Consider the following 18,330-nt stretch of genomic DNA (forward strand, 5'->3'; position numbering starts at 1 on the left):
TTTTTTTTTTTTTTTGCGGAGGGGGGGCAGGATTTTATTGTAATCCATAAGGGGGCCCAGAAGAAAATCTTTGGGAACCACTGCGCTAATTGTTTTCTAAACATTTCACTAAAATTTGTCCAGTTCATAATATATTTTTCTAACAGACAGGGTGGGTGTCAACAGTTTTTTCTAAAGATTTAGGCAAAAATATAACGCAATGTGAAGCGCTCAGAGTATGTGATGGAGACTGGGAGACTAAAATCCATCCACTGGTTCATGAGAGGTTTTGCTAACAGATAAATAGGGTTGACTCCAACAGGTAATGCCAAGGTTTTAAACAAAGATGTTGCAAAGTGTTTTGTGCTCAAAGTATCAGGACCACGACAGCGTCAATACCAATAGGTAATTGAAAAGTTTTAAGAACAGAACTCGTGCCATCAGTTATTACGTAAGCTGTTTTTCCATTGTCCTGTCTCATTTTAACTATACAGTATATAAACTTCCATCTTGCCCTATTTTCGTTCCACATGGGCGGTTCCACTTTCACTTCAAGCTCGGATCCTCTACCAGAGGCCTGGGGGCTTGAGGGTTCTTCGCAGTATCTTAGCTGTTCCAAGGACTATGCTCTTCTAGATAGAGATCTCTGAGGTTGTTCCTGGGATCTGTTGGAGCCACTCTTCCAGTTTGGGGCTCTGGTCATTGACGTCACTCTCTAGCCTAAACGACCTGCAGTCTGCTGATGTCAAATCTTATTTCTTGTTTCAAACCCCATCTGAATAAGTACTAAAAAGTGAGCTGAAATTGGGCAGGACAACAAAATGGAAAGACTCCTAATTTACACTGAGTCAAGCCCATGGAAAAGGGCCATTAGAGCAGTGGTTCCCAAACTGGGGGCCCGCCCCCATAAGTAGGGTGCTAGAAAACCCGGGAGGGGTGCCAGACTTTTGTTGCAAAGGTTGTCAATATGTTTTGACATGTACAAAATGGTAATATACTAAAATTATTATTTAAATTCTTGGTCGAAATTTTATTTCAACTGGAAACAAAACAACAAGTGATTTGGTGTTTATATAATACAAATGTAAAAAAAACAACTTTATAATACAACTTAGATTATTTTGTATTTGATGAAAACACCAGTCCTTGAGGACATTACTCTTTACAAAGAGACCAACAGACAGATGCATCTGTAATGCAAAGAACAGGGTCATACACATAGTTTTGGAATTGTGCATACTGTGGTCTTGCACTAAGGTAGTCTTGCACCCAGGAAACAAGCTCAGACTCCACCTGCATTCTCTTGAACTTCTCATTAAGCAGCTGCGGCTGGATGATGTTGAATGCTGGACTTAAGGAGTTTTAGGCTTATACCAACCTGAGGAAGATTGTGGACTGTAAGGTTGTGGCAGGGAGAGTGTAGCCATACAGCATTGGATGGTGGTTTGTAGGATGATTGTTGTAGTGAAGAAGAGGAAAATAGTAAAGGCAGACAAGAGAACCAAATGGTGGAAGTTGAGGACGGAAGAATGTTGTGAGGAGGTCAGAAAGGAGCTGTTAAAGGCTCTGGGTGGTAAGAAAGAGCTTCCAGATGACTGGGTTGCTGCAGCCACAGTGATTATAGAGACAGGTAAGAATGTACTTGGTGTGTCATCTGGACAGAGAAAAGATGATAAGGAGACCTGGTGGTGGAATAGTGAAGTGCAGGAAGTTATCCAGAGGAAGAGGTTGACCAGGATGAAATGGGACTGTGAGAGGACCGAAGAGAGGAGACAGGAATATAGGGAGATGCAACATAGGGCAAGGAGGGAGGTAGTAAAGGCAAAACAGGAGATGTATGATGAGTTGTACTGGACACTAAGGAGGGAGAGAAGAACTTCTATCGACTGGCAAGACAGAGGAACCAGACTGGAAAGGATGTGCTGCAGGTTAGGCTGGTTAAAAGAGAATGCTAATGTTCTAACAGGCAAGGAGAGTGTTATGAGATGATGTAAGGAGTACTTTGAGGAGCTGATGAATGAAGAGAATGAAAGGGAAAGTAGTAGATGTCATACAAACTGTGGACCAGGAAGTGGATAAGTGAAGATGAAGTCTGCTAAGCTTTGAAGAGGATGAAGAAGGGGAAGGCAGTTGGACCTGATGACATACCAGTGGAGGAATGGAAATGTCTAAGAGAGATGGCAGTGAGGTTTTTGACTTGATTATTCAGTTGCATTTTTGTGAGTGAGAAAACATTTGAGGACTTGAGAAGTGTGTTGGTGCCAATCTTTAAGAACAAGGGTGATGTACAGAGTTGTAGCAGCTACAGGGGAATTAGGTTGATGAGCCACACAATGAAGATCTGGGAGAGAGTTGCGGAAGCTAGACTTAGACAAGAAGTGACTATTTGTGCCAAGAAAGAGCACCACAGATGCCATCTTTGCTTTGAGGATGTTGATGGAGATGAACAGAGATGGTCAGAAAGAACTTTATTGTGTCTTTGTGGATTTAGAAAAAACATATGATAGGGTGCCAAGGGAGGAGCTGTGGTGTTTTAAGAGGACATATGGAGGAATCTGACAGCATGAACAAGAGACAATGAACCAGCGATTAAATGGAGGAACTGACCAGGTTTTAAAGCAGAGGGTAATTAGGGGAAGTGGGCACAGGTGAGTGATTACAACTAGAATCAGGTGAAGATGGGCGTGGCAGGAAACCAAGAGATAAACTGAAGAGAAGTGAATGATGACAGGAACACAAGAGGCAGAAACAATACAAAACTAAACATGAAAATAATAACCTCAAATACAAAAGAAACCTCAAAGAAAAAAAGACAAAACCCAAATCCTGACAATTACAGATTATACTCCCCTGTCTATATGGACTTCCCAAATTCCACAAAGAAGGAACACCACTCAGACCCATCATCAGTATCATAAACTCAATATCATATTATACTGCAAATCATATTTCTGGTTTTTTAGCTCCTCTTGTTGGAAACACACCACATGACATAGAAAACTCCATTGATTTTGCTAATAAAGTTCAACATCAATCTCTACGTGGAGGAAGTGGAACTGAGAACCCTGAACACCTTTGAGGGAACAACACCGAGCCATTGGTTCAGATATGTGGACGATACCTGGGTCAAAATTCAAGCAAAAGAAGTTGAAGCCTTCACCAGACACATTAACTCTGTTGACAACAACATCATGTTCACTAGAGAGGATGCGAACGACAACAAGCTGCCTTTTTTGGGACTGTTTGGTGTATATGGAAAGAGAGGACAGCCTCAACATTGAGGTCTACAGGAAACTGACCCACACAGATCAGTACCTTCTGTTTGACTCTCACCACCCTCTGGAACACAAACTCTCTGTTATCAGAACTCTACAGCATCGGGCTGAACACGACCCCACGAAGACAGAAGGGAAGAAAAAGGAACAGAAACACATCAAAAAAGCTCTCCAAAAGATTAATGAAATTTCAAAATGAAAAAAGTTTGTATAAGTTAGAGAGTATGTATAATGAGTGTTAGTTCTGTAAGACAGTGCATGATTTTTTAAGGAAGTTTTTGTAGAGCAACATCCACAAGCCCCACCCACTTTTGACAATCATTACCACATTGGAGGGAACAACTCAAGTTGTGGTCTTAACCAAGTGTAAAAAATTTGGTTGAAAAGGGTCTAGTCATTTTTTGAGATATAAACTTTTTACATTGTTTGCTCCCCCCGAGGGGTTGTTAATTATGAAACTCAGCACACCTACTCGGAATGACAATCTGGAGCCATGATATGAATGTGATGTTTATATGTCTTAAAATAGATAGGATATGGCCAGTCAAGGTAGTGTCAACATAACTTAATCATAAAGAAATAACTTTTCCTGATAACTTTTGTGGGTTTAAGCCCTTGGAGGACATAATGTTGAATTTGCATAATGTTTTCTAATTTGCATAACGAATCTTACCTTTTAAAAGCCAATTTCTCTGTAGTAGAAATTTAGTAACCTTCAATAATTAGGGGACATGAAGAACTTGCTGGTGGGGACTAAAATTTGAGTTATGGTTCGACCATAGTAGTAGCACCACCTTCAGGTTGACACATAGTTTTCTAATGTTATACAGCAGTTAGTAAACTTTATTTTTCCTATGAACAATTTTTTCAAAAATCTTGTACAGTTTAGACTACATGTTTGATTTTGTGAAGATCTTTCTTTGAGACTGAACAATCTATGCTCACTTAGAGCAATATGACCTTTTAGGTGTGACCTCAAGGTAATGTCCTGAAGGTTTGTGCTAAATTTAATAAAGATATGATAAGCCATTTTTGCATACACAATTTCTTTGGATTTTGGCACCCCATGGCACAATGTTTGTCAATTTTGGTGTAGTAATTCATAACTGGCTTAAACAGCAGTTTAAACTTCATCTCATCAGCTACTGCTGTTTTTAATATATGGCCAAATGTATTTTATCCTCGCAATCATCAAATATTTGTAGAGGAATAACGTACACGTTTTTAAAAATATTTTTACTTGCCCTTGACAACCTATTTTTAGCTTGTTATATAGAATAAAGATAGTTAATTTTATGGTGATTGGCTTTTAAACCTCTGATAAGAAGTCAAAAGAATGTTTTGCAAATTTCGTGACGTATCAAAAAACTGTAGGCGGAAATGTTTGCGGCCTATACCATCTGATTTAGTGCAGTGCAGGGAACGCATAGACATAAGGCTTTAAATTTTGCACCTTTTGGTTTAGAAATTATGCAACAAAATTCAAATACCCCAATGATAGAGACCCCAATAGGTGGGCATATCTGATTATTTTTGTTAGCTTCATAGGCAAGCCTTAGTTACCATCATGTAATTTAGTACAGTGCAGGGAACACATTGATATAAGGCTTTAAATTGTGCAAAGTTGACAGATTACACTCTCTCCCCTCACAATGAAGGTTTGTTAAGGACTTTGTTTGCCTGGCTGACAAACAGGATGCTTTATTCACATGAATAAGAGTGTTGATGGTCCTGGATGAAAGAGAATCTATACCAACTTCCAGTGATTTTTTTAAATTAAAGTTTCATTAAAATCCATCCAATGGTTCATGAGAATTTTTTTAAAACTACAAACCCACACACACAGGCCTCTTTTTGCCTTTAGTTGCAAGTTTAAACTGTAGTGGGGAAATAATGACATTCATTTCTTCTTTAGGAACAGTGGTGTTAGAATCAAACTATTGGTGGCTTTGAGTCATGTTTATGTCTCTTTATGTTAACAGTGTGAATGTTTTGCCCTCAGCCTCATACCTGCCAGTTGGTTATACTTTTCCCTTGTATGGAGGGAAGGTGACGGCGAGGGAAGATGGAGAGAAACCCTCCAGATCCAGTCCAACAGTGAAGCCAACCAGCGAGGCCAAAGCTGTAGAGCTGCTGCAGCAGCACGCCAGCCAATACAAAAGCAAATCCCCATCCTTTCAAGACAATAAGACCTCACATGAGCGAGAGTGGGAACCAGACTGGGACAGGGAATGGGGTAAAGACAGCACTCAGCCACGGTCCTCTTCACAGCGCATGTTGCCTTCCCATCATCACCTGGGATACCCTCTGTTGTCAGGACAGTACGACTTGTCCTACACCTCTGGTGAGACTTAAAATGTTCTGCATATCAGTGGGCAGATCTTACTGACCCCATTCTATGGTTCTTTGTTATAAACTTGTCATGCTGTTAAACCTAAAAGTTCTGACTTGCAGATTTCAGTTTTCTTTTTAAGGACTAAATTCCTGTGCCAAAATCTTCAGCCCCCATCAGCAGAATTTTTTTAAGGTTTCTGAAGGTCTTCCAAAGTGTTTTATTTGGACTTTGGCTAACGTTCTTTAGAAAAAGGCTTTTTTAACCGTATTTCTCAAATTTAAAGAATGTGTTTTGGATATTTTTTTCTTTTCTATGAAGCAGCTTGAACAGCTTTTCAGATTAAATATGAAGGAAATTCAAAAACACTACAGTATTACACTACAGTTATGATCGGGATCCTAGCCCTTTGATGCATGCCTCACCCTCAGCACCCCCCCACACACACACACACCAAATCATCAGAGGATTTGTAAAAGCTTGTAAAATCGTGTCATTATCTTGTTGCCTTTCTGTGTTTACTAACTCCTAATAGAGTTTTAAGGTTAGTTTCCTTTACTAGCTATTTTTCTTTATTCAGTGTCAAAAAAGTGTTACTTTTTATGGTTAGTAAAATTGTAGAAGGCATACAATTTACTGTTTTTAGTCAGGAAAAATGCCAAAAAATAGACAAAATAAATTTATCACTGTTTAATTGATGTTTAAAAATGAGTATTTAGTGGTCTATTTGTGAAATTATGCTTTATTAAACTGTCCAAGTTTTGCAACCTTCCAAAAATTATTTTATTGCATATATGGTTGTCACATTTTAGAGCCTCAAACTTTGCTAAGCATTGGACAAGACTTTTAATTTACATCGGACATGTAGAGGCTCTAGGCTAAGAGAATACATTATGGCAAAGTGAAGGCCGGGGCACAGAGTTTACCATAACTACCCATATTAGAAGTCAATTTCAATGATTTGAAAAAAAAAAAAAAAACCAGCATTATGCTTGTGTAGCACAAATTTAAATTAGGCAAGCAAGTTCACTGATCCAAAGGAAAATGTTAAGCCTGCTAATCTTAGTGGTGATTGACATAACGGTTGTAGTGGTAAAAGTATTTGCTTTTTTGCAAACTTCTGACAGGTAGAATTATATACTTCAAAATAGAGCATAGGTTTCTCTATACAATGTTTGGGGTCATTTGAGGAATGCAACTTGCAAATTCTAGCTTGGTAGGACATTTTTTTGTTTTTGTTTTACTAAAATCAATTTTTTTTTGTCACAGGCCTCACCAACTTTAGCTAGTAATCATATTGAGGAGTCAGGTCAAAATGTCCTCTTTGCCATGTGTCATTCAGTTCTTCGTTTTTGTTATATAAACTTTTCACATTTACAGCACCCTCCAGTAGTGGATATATAAAAGGTTAAGTACAGTTACTCATGAAGGCACAATCAATTCTGCATTAAAGTTTTTGTTATCATATGTTAGAGTAAGATATGATTTCCCTCCCTTTTTTATCCATTATGTTTACTAACATGTAAAACTTGCATGAGTATAACTTCTTCATTTCAACAAATTATGATTATTTTTGTGGTTCACATATACAGGCTCTAGTTACCACAATGTAAATATAATCTCTGAGCTCTCTATGGTTTGGGCTGCAGTAAGAGTTTTATTTACAGAATAAAAATAATAAAAATTGGAACAGTTTTAATAGTGTTCCATGCTCTGCTAGATGCTTGGAAATGCTGCTGGTCAACCATGTTACCTTCGTGTGTTTGGACTCCTAAATATAATCTAATAAGAGTGATCTGGTCACGTACCCTGAAGCCCTTTAGTCAGATCGTCCCACACAAGTGAATTATTTGGTGAAGTTAAGTGATTTTTTTTCACATTTTACATATAAAAGATTTTTGAGTTTGAGGATTGTGACAACAGTATTCGTTTCCACATCCAAAGTTGTGAAGTCTGTAAAAAAATTAGCACAGGACTGTTGAGCAACTTCCAAAAGTTGCAGAGGAATGATGATGCCATGCTGGGGACCCCAAACTCAAGCAGCACTGGCAAAACACTACAAAAAGAAAACAGTGACTGCAAAGTCTACTGCTCATATATAAGCTTATATGATGAAGATTAATATGACTGAATTCCCAATATCCTAATAAAGAGCTCTCACTTACTTAATCAAAGAAAAAAGCAGCTTAATAACAAAAGTTTTAATCACTTTCTAAGCATGATATTATAGGTAATCAACTTCAATGAAATTCTGACTTTACTTAAGCACAACATCATCTGACATAACCTCCACTAATACACATCGAAGGCATTTGTGCTGTTATTTCGGTTATACCTACATGAGCGATGATCAGCAAGAAAACTCAGAGGTTGACTCCAGGCTGCTGCCACGCTGAAGGCTTGTTGTATGTTTAGCAAGATTTGCTTTATGTTTCTGATATTTGACCTTTTTTTAGGACTCTCCTCTTCAGCCATCGTTGCTGGTCAGCAACCATCTGCTCCGTCCATGTACCCTCCAGCTAGGAGGTGAAACCGGTAATACTCACACTCACCAGTCACTTCAGTCTTGCTAGTAACAAGCTGCTGGTTAAAATATTGTACTGTACAGGTTTAAGGCAGGTGTTTCACAAATATAAACTAATGGTTTATTTTCACGAATTTACAAAATGCTGTGTGAATAACTATGCAACACAATCTGTCAGGTTTTGGTAAAAGTTTTTAAAGTTTTGGTAATCCTTGTTTCACTTTCATTGAGTTTCTGCAGCTTTCTGGTACAATGGCATTGACAGTATGAAAAGAGCTGCAGCATTACAAACTTGGCAAAGTTGGTTGTAAACTACGATGGCCGACAGTTGCAAATGCGCCACAAAAAGCGAAAAACACAGCAAACAGTGAAATGAGCTGCATACACATGGCTGACAAGTGCAAATGCACAGCTAATAGCAAAATGCACCATTGTAAAATGCTTTCAAGTCAGATAAAATTAGGGGTGTCTTATTTGATCTAGGTAAATGTTTGGGGCCATTTTAAAAAAGGAAATTCCTCTTCCTCTTCAGCTTTCTAACAGACACCTGAAGGTTTTAAGCCAAAATAAACATATTTAGAACTAATCATAATTCCATCCACCTTAACTAAAATCCCAGTTCCAGCTCAAGAAAAGCAACTGTGGCATGATGTTGCCACCACCATGTTTCACTGTGGGGATGGTGTACTTTTGTATGCAGTGACAAGTCAAAGTGTCCCTGAGAAAAAAACTGAACCCTTCATTGCCTCCAATGCCCCCCATCACTGTATGAATGTGATCTAAAGCACTGATTACACTCTATAGAATGAGTTATTTAGATTAGATTAGTAGAGCTGTAGTATAGTGCTGTATGAATGTGTGTGGATGGGTAAATGAGGGCACAGGTTGTGTTGTAAAGTGCTTTGAGTGGTCTAGTTGGTTAGAAAGGCAGTATACAAGTACAGTCCATTTAACATTTCCTTTTGGTTCATCAGATCAGAACACCTTTTCCTTCAGGCTTTTCTGGGAGACTTGGAATATTTTTCTGTAATATTAATCCAGGCCTGGATGTTTCTTTGTAAGAAAAGGCTTCTCTACCCTAGAGTCCAAACGTGGAAAACACATTGTTGTCACATGTAGAACACAATCAAAACTTTCTGCAGCTTCTTCAATGTAACTATAAACCTTTCTGCAGCCTCCCTGACTAGTTTCCGTCTTGTCTTTTCATCTGTTTTTGAGGGATGACTTATTCTATGGGTGGCAGTGGCTCAGGTGGCAGGGGTTCGTCCTGTAACTGGAAGGTGGCCGGTTTGAGCCTCCGCTCTGTCAGTCTCAGTCATTGTGTCCTTGGGCAAGACACTTCACCTGCCTCACCTACTGGTGGTGGTCAGAGGGCTCAGTGGTGCCGGTGTGATGGCAGCCTCACTTCTGTCAGTCTGCTCCAGGGCAGCTGTGGCTACTATGTAGCTCACCACCATCAGTGTGTGGATGGGTGGATGAATGAATGTAGTGTGAAGCGCTTTGAGGTCCTTGGACTACATAAAGCACTATACAAGTACAGGCCATTTATCGTTTTTCAGTAATGTCACTGTTTTTTGAAAATTTCTCTGCTTTCCTCTGTCTTCAAAGTGTTCAATTGATTATCTAATATGGCGAAATATTTTTATGTTTTGTTTTGTTTTGTTTTTTGTTTTTTCATTTATCAACATAGTTGTATTACACATCATTGTAATGTGCCAGAATTAGCTCAGTAACTAAATTTCATCCCTAGCCTCCAGGAAAGTAAAAGAAAGAAAGGCATAATTCATTAAAGTATACAGATATAACAAATGACAAAACAGTCCATAAAACAATTTACACAGTAAACATCACAGTCTATAAGTTACACAGTCTTAATAGGAATATTTTATGAGTACCTGACTGATTTATTTTTAGCCAAAGTTTCAGTTTCTTTTAAGAGACTTATTATTAGAGTTATTGTCACAGTCTCTGACATGTCCTAGTAATTTAATCCATGAATATGTTCCTCATATGGCCCTTTCCCACAGACTCGTCCTGGCCCTACTTGACTTGACACGGTGCAGGTTCAGAGTCTTTCCACCTCTTACAGCTCAGTTCTTTGGTATCTGGTTGGCCAGGGTTCTAAACGTGCCTGGTCAAACTGAAGACTTGACATCAGGAGACTGCAGGGCATTGTTTAGCCAGAGAGCGACATTCATTTACGGGTTCCGGCCAACAGAGGGAAGGTGGCCTGGACTTGGCCACAGCATGAAAATGTGGCAGAGGATGGTGAGTGTTTTGTGACTTTATATCACTTATTTATCCATTGGTGGTAATCTGTTAAATATGGATATTTTGAAAGTTACTCTTTTGTCTTCTGCATGCAGACAACAAGCTAGTTAGTTATCCATCCTGGCTAATTGTGCTCTGCCACTGTCTTAAAAAAATAACTTTGGAGAGCTAAATGTAAAGTCAGCATTTCAGCATCTACTGTTTATTTTTTTGGTTTTATGCATGTACCTTAGGTGTGTGTGTGTTTGTTCAAGAATCCCTTTCCACACATCAGATGTATTTGTTCACCTCCCTCAGGATGGAGCCCCCAGCTCACCTGCCTCTTCAGCAGTGTTAGAACCAGCAGCTGCTTCAACACTGGCAGCTGGCAGCACAACACAGCAACACGTAAACTGGTAAGAAACAAGAAACATGTTTCACACCATGCTATTTTTAGCAGTGTCGGAGAAAGTACATTTTCTTTACTTAGGATAAAGAACAGATAGATTGACAGTTATTTACTTCAGTGAAAAAAAATATCACAATGTCGTCTTAAGTAGTGTAAAAGTACTCACTTTTGAATATACTTCAAGTATAACAGTAGCAGTATTCCATATAGATTCAACTCAGTTGTTTGTGTGCACTTGTTTTGGAGCTACTGCAAACATAAATTTGTAAACTAGCCCTTGAAAAATCGAATAAAGTTAAGCATAGTTCCATAAAAATTGTTCATAAGTTCAACAACAAAGTATTTTCACATTCCATCACTGGCTTTTAGCTGCAAGTGTATGTCCCTCAGTATTTTTTAATACCTTTTATGCAGGCTGAAGATGCGCTGCACTGGGTTCAAAGGAGGCAAGGGCAACTGTCTTGAAGAGTGAGGAGATGGCACAGAACGATGTCTTCAGTCAAGTGTGTCTGGGTGGGCTGGTCATATTTGTCCAGACAATGAGTGGCCAGCCCCACCCCCATCTTTTTGTATTAAGAATTTTAAAATTGTATTTAGTTTTTATTTTGTACACTTTGGATTTTGAAGCAGACTCTAATAAATAATTTTGTCAGTTATGTGAGTGGATCATGATTTTCTGTTATGTCTGTTAAGACAGTGGTGGGAAAAGTCAGTGTGAATCAGACATTTGTCCGCGACATTTTGGTGCAAATTTAGTTTTCTTTTAAGAAAAATTAACCAAAATGGTATTTGCCTTACCTGCTGAAGTCATCACACAAAAACTATGCTTTTTGTGCCAGTGCAAAAGACTTCAGTGATTGCACCAGTACACAAGAAACTTTGCCATACTGTCCAGGGTGTCCCCCGCCTCTCGCACAATGACTGCTGGGGATAGGCACCAGCTTCCCGTGACCTGGAAAGGAGAAGCGGGTAAAGAAGATGGATGGATGGATGGATGGATGGATGGATGGATGGATGGATGGATGGATGGATGGATGGATGGATGGATGGATGGATGGATGGATGGATGGATGGGTCAGTGTTTAATAAGGTTTAACTTGTTTCAACACAAACTGCCATAGGATAAAACTTGAAAGTGGATACATCTGCAAAAGGTACAAAAGTTTTTTGTCAAAATGTACAGTGAGATACAATAGGAGTACATGTGTAAATATGGCTGAGGTGACAGTAAGAATATTTTAAAACTATTACACAACTTCAACATTAGAGCATCTTGGTTGAACACCCAGACCAGTAGTTTGCAGAGATAATTTTCTGACAAAAGAGCCAACTGAAATGCACACACATGTTAATACATCATAAAAATGACCACAGTTTTTACAGTGTTGTACACAGGACTTACGATGACTGTAGCAAAGTAGTGTTAGCTTACTCTTATATGCTAGTTCATATCATTTTGTCTTCGGCTGGATGCAGCTGTCTGGCCTAACAAAACAGTCTAATCCTATCTGTGACCTTGACCTTTGACCCCCTGGGCTTGAAATCAATAAGGATTGTCCTTGACCCATGAGGTTTCTGGCTGTGCAGTTTGATATTCCTACATTACACTGTTGCAGACTTAGAACATTGGGTCACCTGTGACCTTGACCTTTGACCCTAAAATCAAATCATTTTTTTAACCTCAGAAGTAGCTATACTTTCGAGTAAAAGATTAGTCTTTGGCTATCAATGGGATTCAAAGAAATAACTGTTTGTTTGCCATTTAACTGTTAATTATTCAGGCAAACTTAAAAAAACAATATTGTAATATACTCCATATTGCTAGTTAACCTGCCATTCCCCTGAAGCTGTATAATATTGTTTTTTGTGTTATGTTGACCTAATAATTTGTTTAGATTTTTCATATAATATTTGCATTTTACCACCTTACAGTATAATGGAACTGAGTAAACATCAGAAAAAAACCTGCTGGGACAGCTAGACTTCAGGTTGTTCATAGTCACTTTAATTGATGGCAGGTGTGTTACTAAGAAGAATAAAGGCTAGAATTAAATCAGAAGGTGCTTCAACTAATTGTTATATCCACTGTAAAAGTTGAAAAGCATACTGTAGGGTATATGCATAGGGTTGTGAATCACAATACACCCAATACACTCCTATGAATTTGGTTTATTAAAGATACATGAGCAGCAAAAATGTTAATGATGCTATACAATTCAGCCCCTAATCACAATATGATTTAACATTTAATGACAATATGATATGATTCAATATTAGTTTGATTAAACAACCTGAGATTCAGTACAACAAAGCCAAAGAATGAGTCTCTATCAGTAAGTCTTGTTTTACAATTACAATACATTTTCAGAAAACCTGACTCCCAATTATATGATACACAAAAATGAAGACTAATGCAAAATTAGTAAACCTGCCGTCAGATGTGTTTAGCACTTGTTCAGTGTCTCAGCAGTTAGCAGCAAAATGATTTTTTTAACTCATGAGTTAACCTTTTGTTTCAGTAATATTAATTGATTTCCAAGTATCAGGGTGGAACACACTTTCAGTTTGTTTTAGGTTAAAACCAGGATTGTTGCAGTTCTCCTCCTAAACACTTTAAACTGCCTTGTTGCTGAAAAGTGCTATATAAATAAAATTGACTTGACTTAAACACTAGGCAATTGTAATGAAAAAAACAATAAAGCTAAACAGCAGAAAGTGCAGCCAGAAGAACTGTTTGTTGCATTTTTGAATTGGTAGAAATGGGTTAATCTTTACATCCCTAATACTGTATGTCTGTAAAATTCTGCTCCAATTGTTTAAAGCTGTGGTAAATAATTTACTCTCAGGGCTTCAAGACGTTTTTGGAAATTGACCCAGAAATGCTTGACAATGAATGACCTAATACAGCAAAGTAAACTTTTAAAGAAAACAGAGTGTTACCTATTTAGTAACAAGGTTAAGTCATCCACCTGTGTTCACTGTGTATATTAAAAAAGTTGCTTAGCTAAACACATCCTCATTGATAAAAAAAACAGACAAAAAAATGTTGCATTGCAAGGATACTCCTTTTTGATTTTTTTGTTTTAAAAGTACTCATTGCAATGTCATGAAGACAGTCAAAATAATTTTCTTAAAGTAATAAACAAAATCCATTGATTTTTTTTTCAGACTTATGCTTAGTCCTGAAATTTAAAAAAAATTCTGAGCAAAATTTGTGAGTGGCTATAAGAACCTATAGAAATGACAAAGTAACTGTGCGAGAGGCGGGGGACACCCTGGACAGGTTGTAAGCATATCATAGACTGGAAATGAACCTTGAGTTAAAAACATTCTAACCACTTTCCTAGCGTTAAACTTACACAAAAACTGCATGTAATCGAATGCTGAGCTTTGTTTTTTAGCACTCCACCACCCTGCCTGATCCCAGATATTTATCTTTACTCATTTGCTCTCTTCTTTCACATTTTAAGCTGAACTGAAAAGTGTTTTGAAGCCAACATCAGTTAAAAGAAAATCATGAAATATGCCTTTTGTAAAATAAAAAATAATATACTATTGTTTTTTAATACCAAACATTGAAGAAACCACTTGGGTGTTTTTGGCTTTTCCATGACCTCCCTGATTTGTGACGTCCACAGAGCCGCTGACATTTATGAGCATTCAGCAATTCATCAGTAAGTGGGTGAATACTGGTACAACATGGTTCAGTAAGTTAGAATTAATTGTTCGAACCCACCAGAAAATACCACTGAAGTTTATCTTTTTGGCTTCCCGAAAGATAAAAACCTTCCTCAGATTTAGATCCATAGGCTCCAATGTGGGATTCACTATCAGAACTCTGGTTCAAATCACATTAAAGAAAAGCCACGCGAGCACTGACCCTCATTAATGTGGTGAACTGGCTTCATGCCAAAAAACAGGACCTCTTGCCAACTATTTATAATTTTAAAAGAAAGACAAATGGAGAGGAGAACATCGCCACAGAGAAGGAGGCAAGAAACAGGTGTTTTACTTCAAACGTGATGTTCAGAAACCTGAGATCAGTTTGTCATTCAGAGCAGTTTGTTATTGATGAAAAAAATATAGACAATCTATGTGTGATTAAACAAATGTCATAGTCTGAAACTGCTATTGATTAGTTTATTCTGGTGTGAGAGTTCCTAAATGCTACTCTCAAGCGCTCTCACGTTTTTAATGAGTTAGCAACATAAGCTCTCTATCCTGCCGTCTTTATGTTAACTTGGAGTGTTGTGTACTAATGTCATGACAATTATTTGGGGGTAATTGATTCTCACCGTTCCACGTTCCCAACTCAGTGGTTATGCGTGTTTTGTCAGCCATAACCGTCTTTGTGATCATCAGAATCCAAATCGTAAGAGTTTTCATCTGATTCTGGAAATTCAGCTGTCGGTTCAGGTTTATACTGGTATGGTTGTAAAGTTATCTGGCATTTCTTCGTATACAAAAAAGGCTTCTTCTTCCATTTTCCACTAGTAAACAACCGGACAGTAGTGGCGTTCTTTGTTCTCCAGCTCTCTTAGGAGCTGGCCAGGGCACAGCGCACGTCATAAACCCAGTAAGGCAACTCCGTCCCACAAATCATCCCATTCGGAAATTATTGACTAAAATGCTAAAAACAAGTTATTTAAGTTTTAAGTCAGAAAAATGTGTCCCTGGAATGTTGTGTGAATGTGTTTGACTAAATAAAAAACATGAAATGTCAATTTCTGAGATTGGATTTCAGTTCACCTTTAAGTCAATTTGCTCTTATATTTCCACCTAAGCATCTTTTCCAAAGTTTTAGGCTTCTTTGATTTCACCATATTTGTTTACCACACAGACTATGGCCAGCCTAATGTAGGTCAATCACATGAGTTAAACTTCCGCATGGTGTTTGATAGATTCCACTGCTGAGGGCTTTGTTTACATGGAGTGTAGACCCACATTTCAAAATTGCATATGAATATAACTAGAGAAACTACAGCAGAAAACTACAGATTATAGCCCATAAAGACACAAGTTTACACAGCTCGCAAAGTGCTGTCTGTTACGTTTTGTCAAAAAGGGTAGGACTGTGGCTCCAACAGCTTGAAAAGACAACAAAAATTTATTTTTTCCACCACAGCGAGGGGTTGGTCATTCAGAGAAATAAACTAAACCCCCTGTTCTGTAATCCTTTTAATCATATTGTCCCAAGCGATCTTGTCTCTTCTCTTTAGAGTTTCCTCTAAAGTATGTTATTTAATGTGGTATGTGGGAATTTTAATTGCCTCAAGAAATTATTGGTGTTGAATGTAGCTCTATCACTACCGGCACAAGAAATAGCCAAATTGAAAATGTTACAAGAAGTTATAGAAGTGGTCTTTTTTGTATTCTAAAATACTTTCATACTGTAGATATGTTGACAAGATATATCACAATGTTTTACAGCAGCTGTATTATGGTGTGGTTAATGTAAAGCCATAAACAGAAGGCCTATAGCAGAGATTATCAGATGCTCCAAAACCCATTAATGAAAATGTCTTGATCAGAACCCACAACCAGATACTTAAGATTGGCTTAGGACATTCTTAAAGAAAATTTAAAAATCTGATGTTTAGATTTAAGTTTTGACAGCCAAAAATTCATCAGTTTAAAAATTCTGTACCTTTGTGTGTGTGAGATACTGTCTGGCAGGTTCTGGGCTGTCCATTTTGACTACTATGTCCTCTGACTTCCCACAGATACATGTGATTGGCTGGCCTCCACCTGTCTGAGTCATGTGACCTGATATAATGAAAGAACGTTTCTGGTATTACATTAGTTCAATGGTATTTGTTCATGCTTGGTGTCTCCATCTGCACATTCAGCTGGTTCTCTACTGAACTGGACCAAAAGGACTTATGTAAGTCATGACTGTAGTGGTTACGCTCGTCCCAACCCTGGTGGTTCCACTTGTCTCGCTGGCGTTGTGGAATTTTCTTTAACAAAGAGGACAACGAAGACTTTTGTCTTAGGATAATTTATTTAAGCTATATATCTGAGAATCACTGTGCTGAGATGAGTCAACAGAGTGAGTCTGAAGCATTACAGATAGCTCCCCCTTCTTATGCCATTGTAGGATGAGGAGGGGTCAGGGGGGGCAGAAGGGTCAGATAGCTGATCACAAGGGGAGGTAAATAAAGATAGGCTTGTAGGCACATACTGGTAAATTTCCATACAGTCAGGGGGGTCAGGGGGAAACCAAAGTACCAGATAACACATACATCCTGGTACCCTATAGGGATAAGAATAAAGGCATTCCTAAGTAAACTAAAACATGGTGGTCACATGCAGCAAGAATCACTGAAACAGTATTTTTCCCATTACACTGGTCTCAGGCATTACAGTTGGCTCTTAGGTGATCCAGCTCCACTGGTGCTCAAAGTGGAGCTGCCAGATGGAGACGGAGGTGGAGGTGCTGTCACAACTACCTGGTCTTCAAAGTCATTCTGGTTCTTTCCTGTAAAAAACAGAAAATGAGTTGTTGTGGGCTTTTCAAACTCATCTCAGAAAGTGTGAGAAATGAAACAGCTTTGTGAGGGGTCGATGACCTATGAAGTTAAACTGTGACTGATTATGACATGTGTCAATGAGCCCATGAGCCGGATCTTGCACTTGTTAATATTTCATCTGTCCCCCACAATAATATTTTATCACTAATCTGTGACAAATTGAGTCTCTATACTTTCTCATTTTGTTTAAAAAAAAAATGAGCAGACCTAGTGCAGACTTTTTGTGACCAACTCTAAAGCTAAGAAAAACAATTCAGAAAGAGCAACAAAGAACATCAAATGGGACAGATCAAACTCTAGTTAAGAACTTTCAATTGAGAAAAGATGTTGAGTTTTTGATTTGAGTTAATGTGCGTCAGAGCAACAGTCTGCTTTAATTACATTTTTTTGTATTCTCTTCTTATTTCAAAGTCAAATGTTCATATTTTTAATTAGGTTTTGATTAAATGGACTATTAATAAATTAAAATGTTGATAAAAAAAGTAAGGGATAAGAAATTAATTCTTATTTTGTTTTTAAATTTCATATTTTTATTGATTAATTTGTTTGTTCTAAATTTTGCATAAAATAATTTGTATTTTTACATGGATATTTTGACATACTACATCTAAAACCAAAGGTGTTTTAAAGTTTTATTTATTTTTTTTAGTCTTGTTATGGAATATGGGCATGCCATATTGAAAAAATTGTGGCCAACATGTGCCAGAACAGATTTGCTCTACAAAAAGGATATCTCAAAATGAGAATCCTAATTGCATTATTTACTTTTTTGAATTGAGGGACTATGTTTCTCGGCTGGCCTGGGAACGCCTTGGGATTCCCCCGGAGGAGCTGGCCCAAGTGGCTGGGGAGAGGGAAGTCTGGGTCTCCCTGCTTAGGCTGCTGCCCCCGCGACCCGACCCCGGATAGGCGGAAGAAGATGGATGGACGGACTTTATTGAATCAAGAAAGTTGTATTTCTATAAATATTAACTGAGATTGGCTCTTGGCTAGATCCAAGTTTTGAATTTTGGCACCCCTGGATTAAG

The 18,330-nt window shown here is 38.0% G+C and overlaps 1 protein-coding gene across 9 annotated transcripts in view; it reads left to right on the forward strand.

Moving 5' to 3' along the window:
* znf609a (zinc finger protein 609a) overlaps positions 1-18,330 on the forward strand; it is a 112,447-nt gene that overhangs the window by 53,271 nt on the left and 40,846 nt on the right. For 3 of the 9 annotated variants that reach the window (XR_005234316.1, XR_005234314.1, XR_005234317.1), the window contains exons 8-12: positions 5,257-5,598; positions 8,043-8,121; positions 10,138-10,378; positions 10,679-10,776; positions 11,184-11,501. Coding sequence is in view for 2 of the 9 variants with exons in the window: in XM_037980827.1 (XP_037836755.1) it covers positions 5,257-5,598; positions 8,043-8,116 (416 nt within the window). In the remaining 7 variants the exon portion in view is untranslated. Of the gene's footprint in view, positions 1-5,256; positions 5,599-8,042; positions 8,122-10,137; positions 10,379-10,678; positions 10,777-11,183; positions 11,505-18,330 lie in introns of those variants that run through there. The other 6 variants (XR_005234315.1, XM_037980827.1, XR_005234320.1 and 3 more) reach the window with 5 other exon arrangements.

This window comes from Kryptolebias marmoratus, linkage group LG17 (genome assembly GCF_001649575.2).
Source record: "Kryptolebias marmoratus isolate JLee-2015 linkage group LG17, ASM164957v2, whole genome shotgun sequence".
NCBI classification, from domain to species: Eukaryota; Metazoa; Chordata; class Actinopteri; order Cyprinodontiformes; family Rivulidae; genus Kryptolebias; species Kryptolebias marmoratus.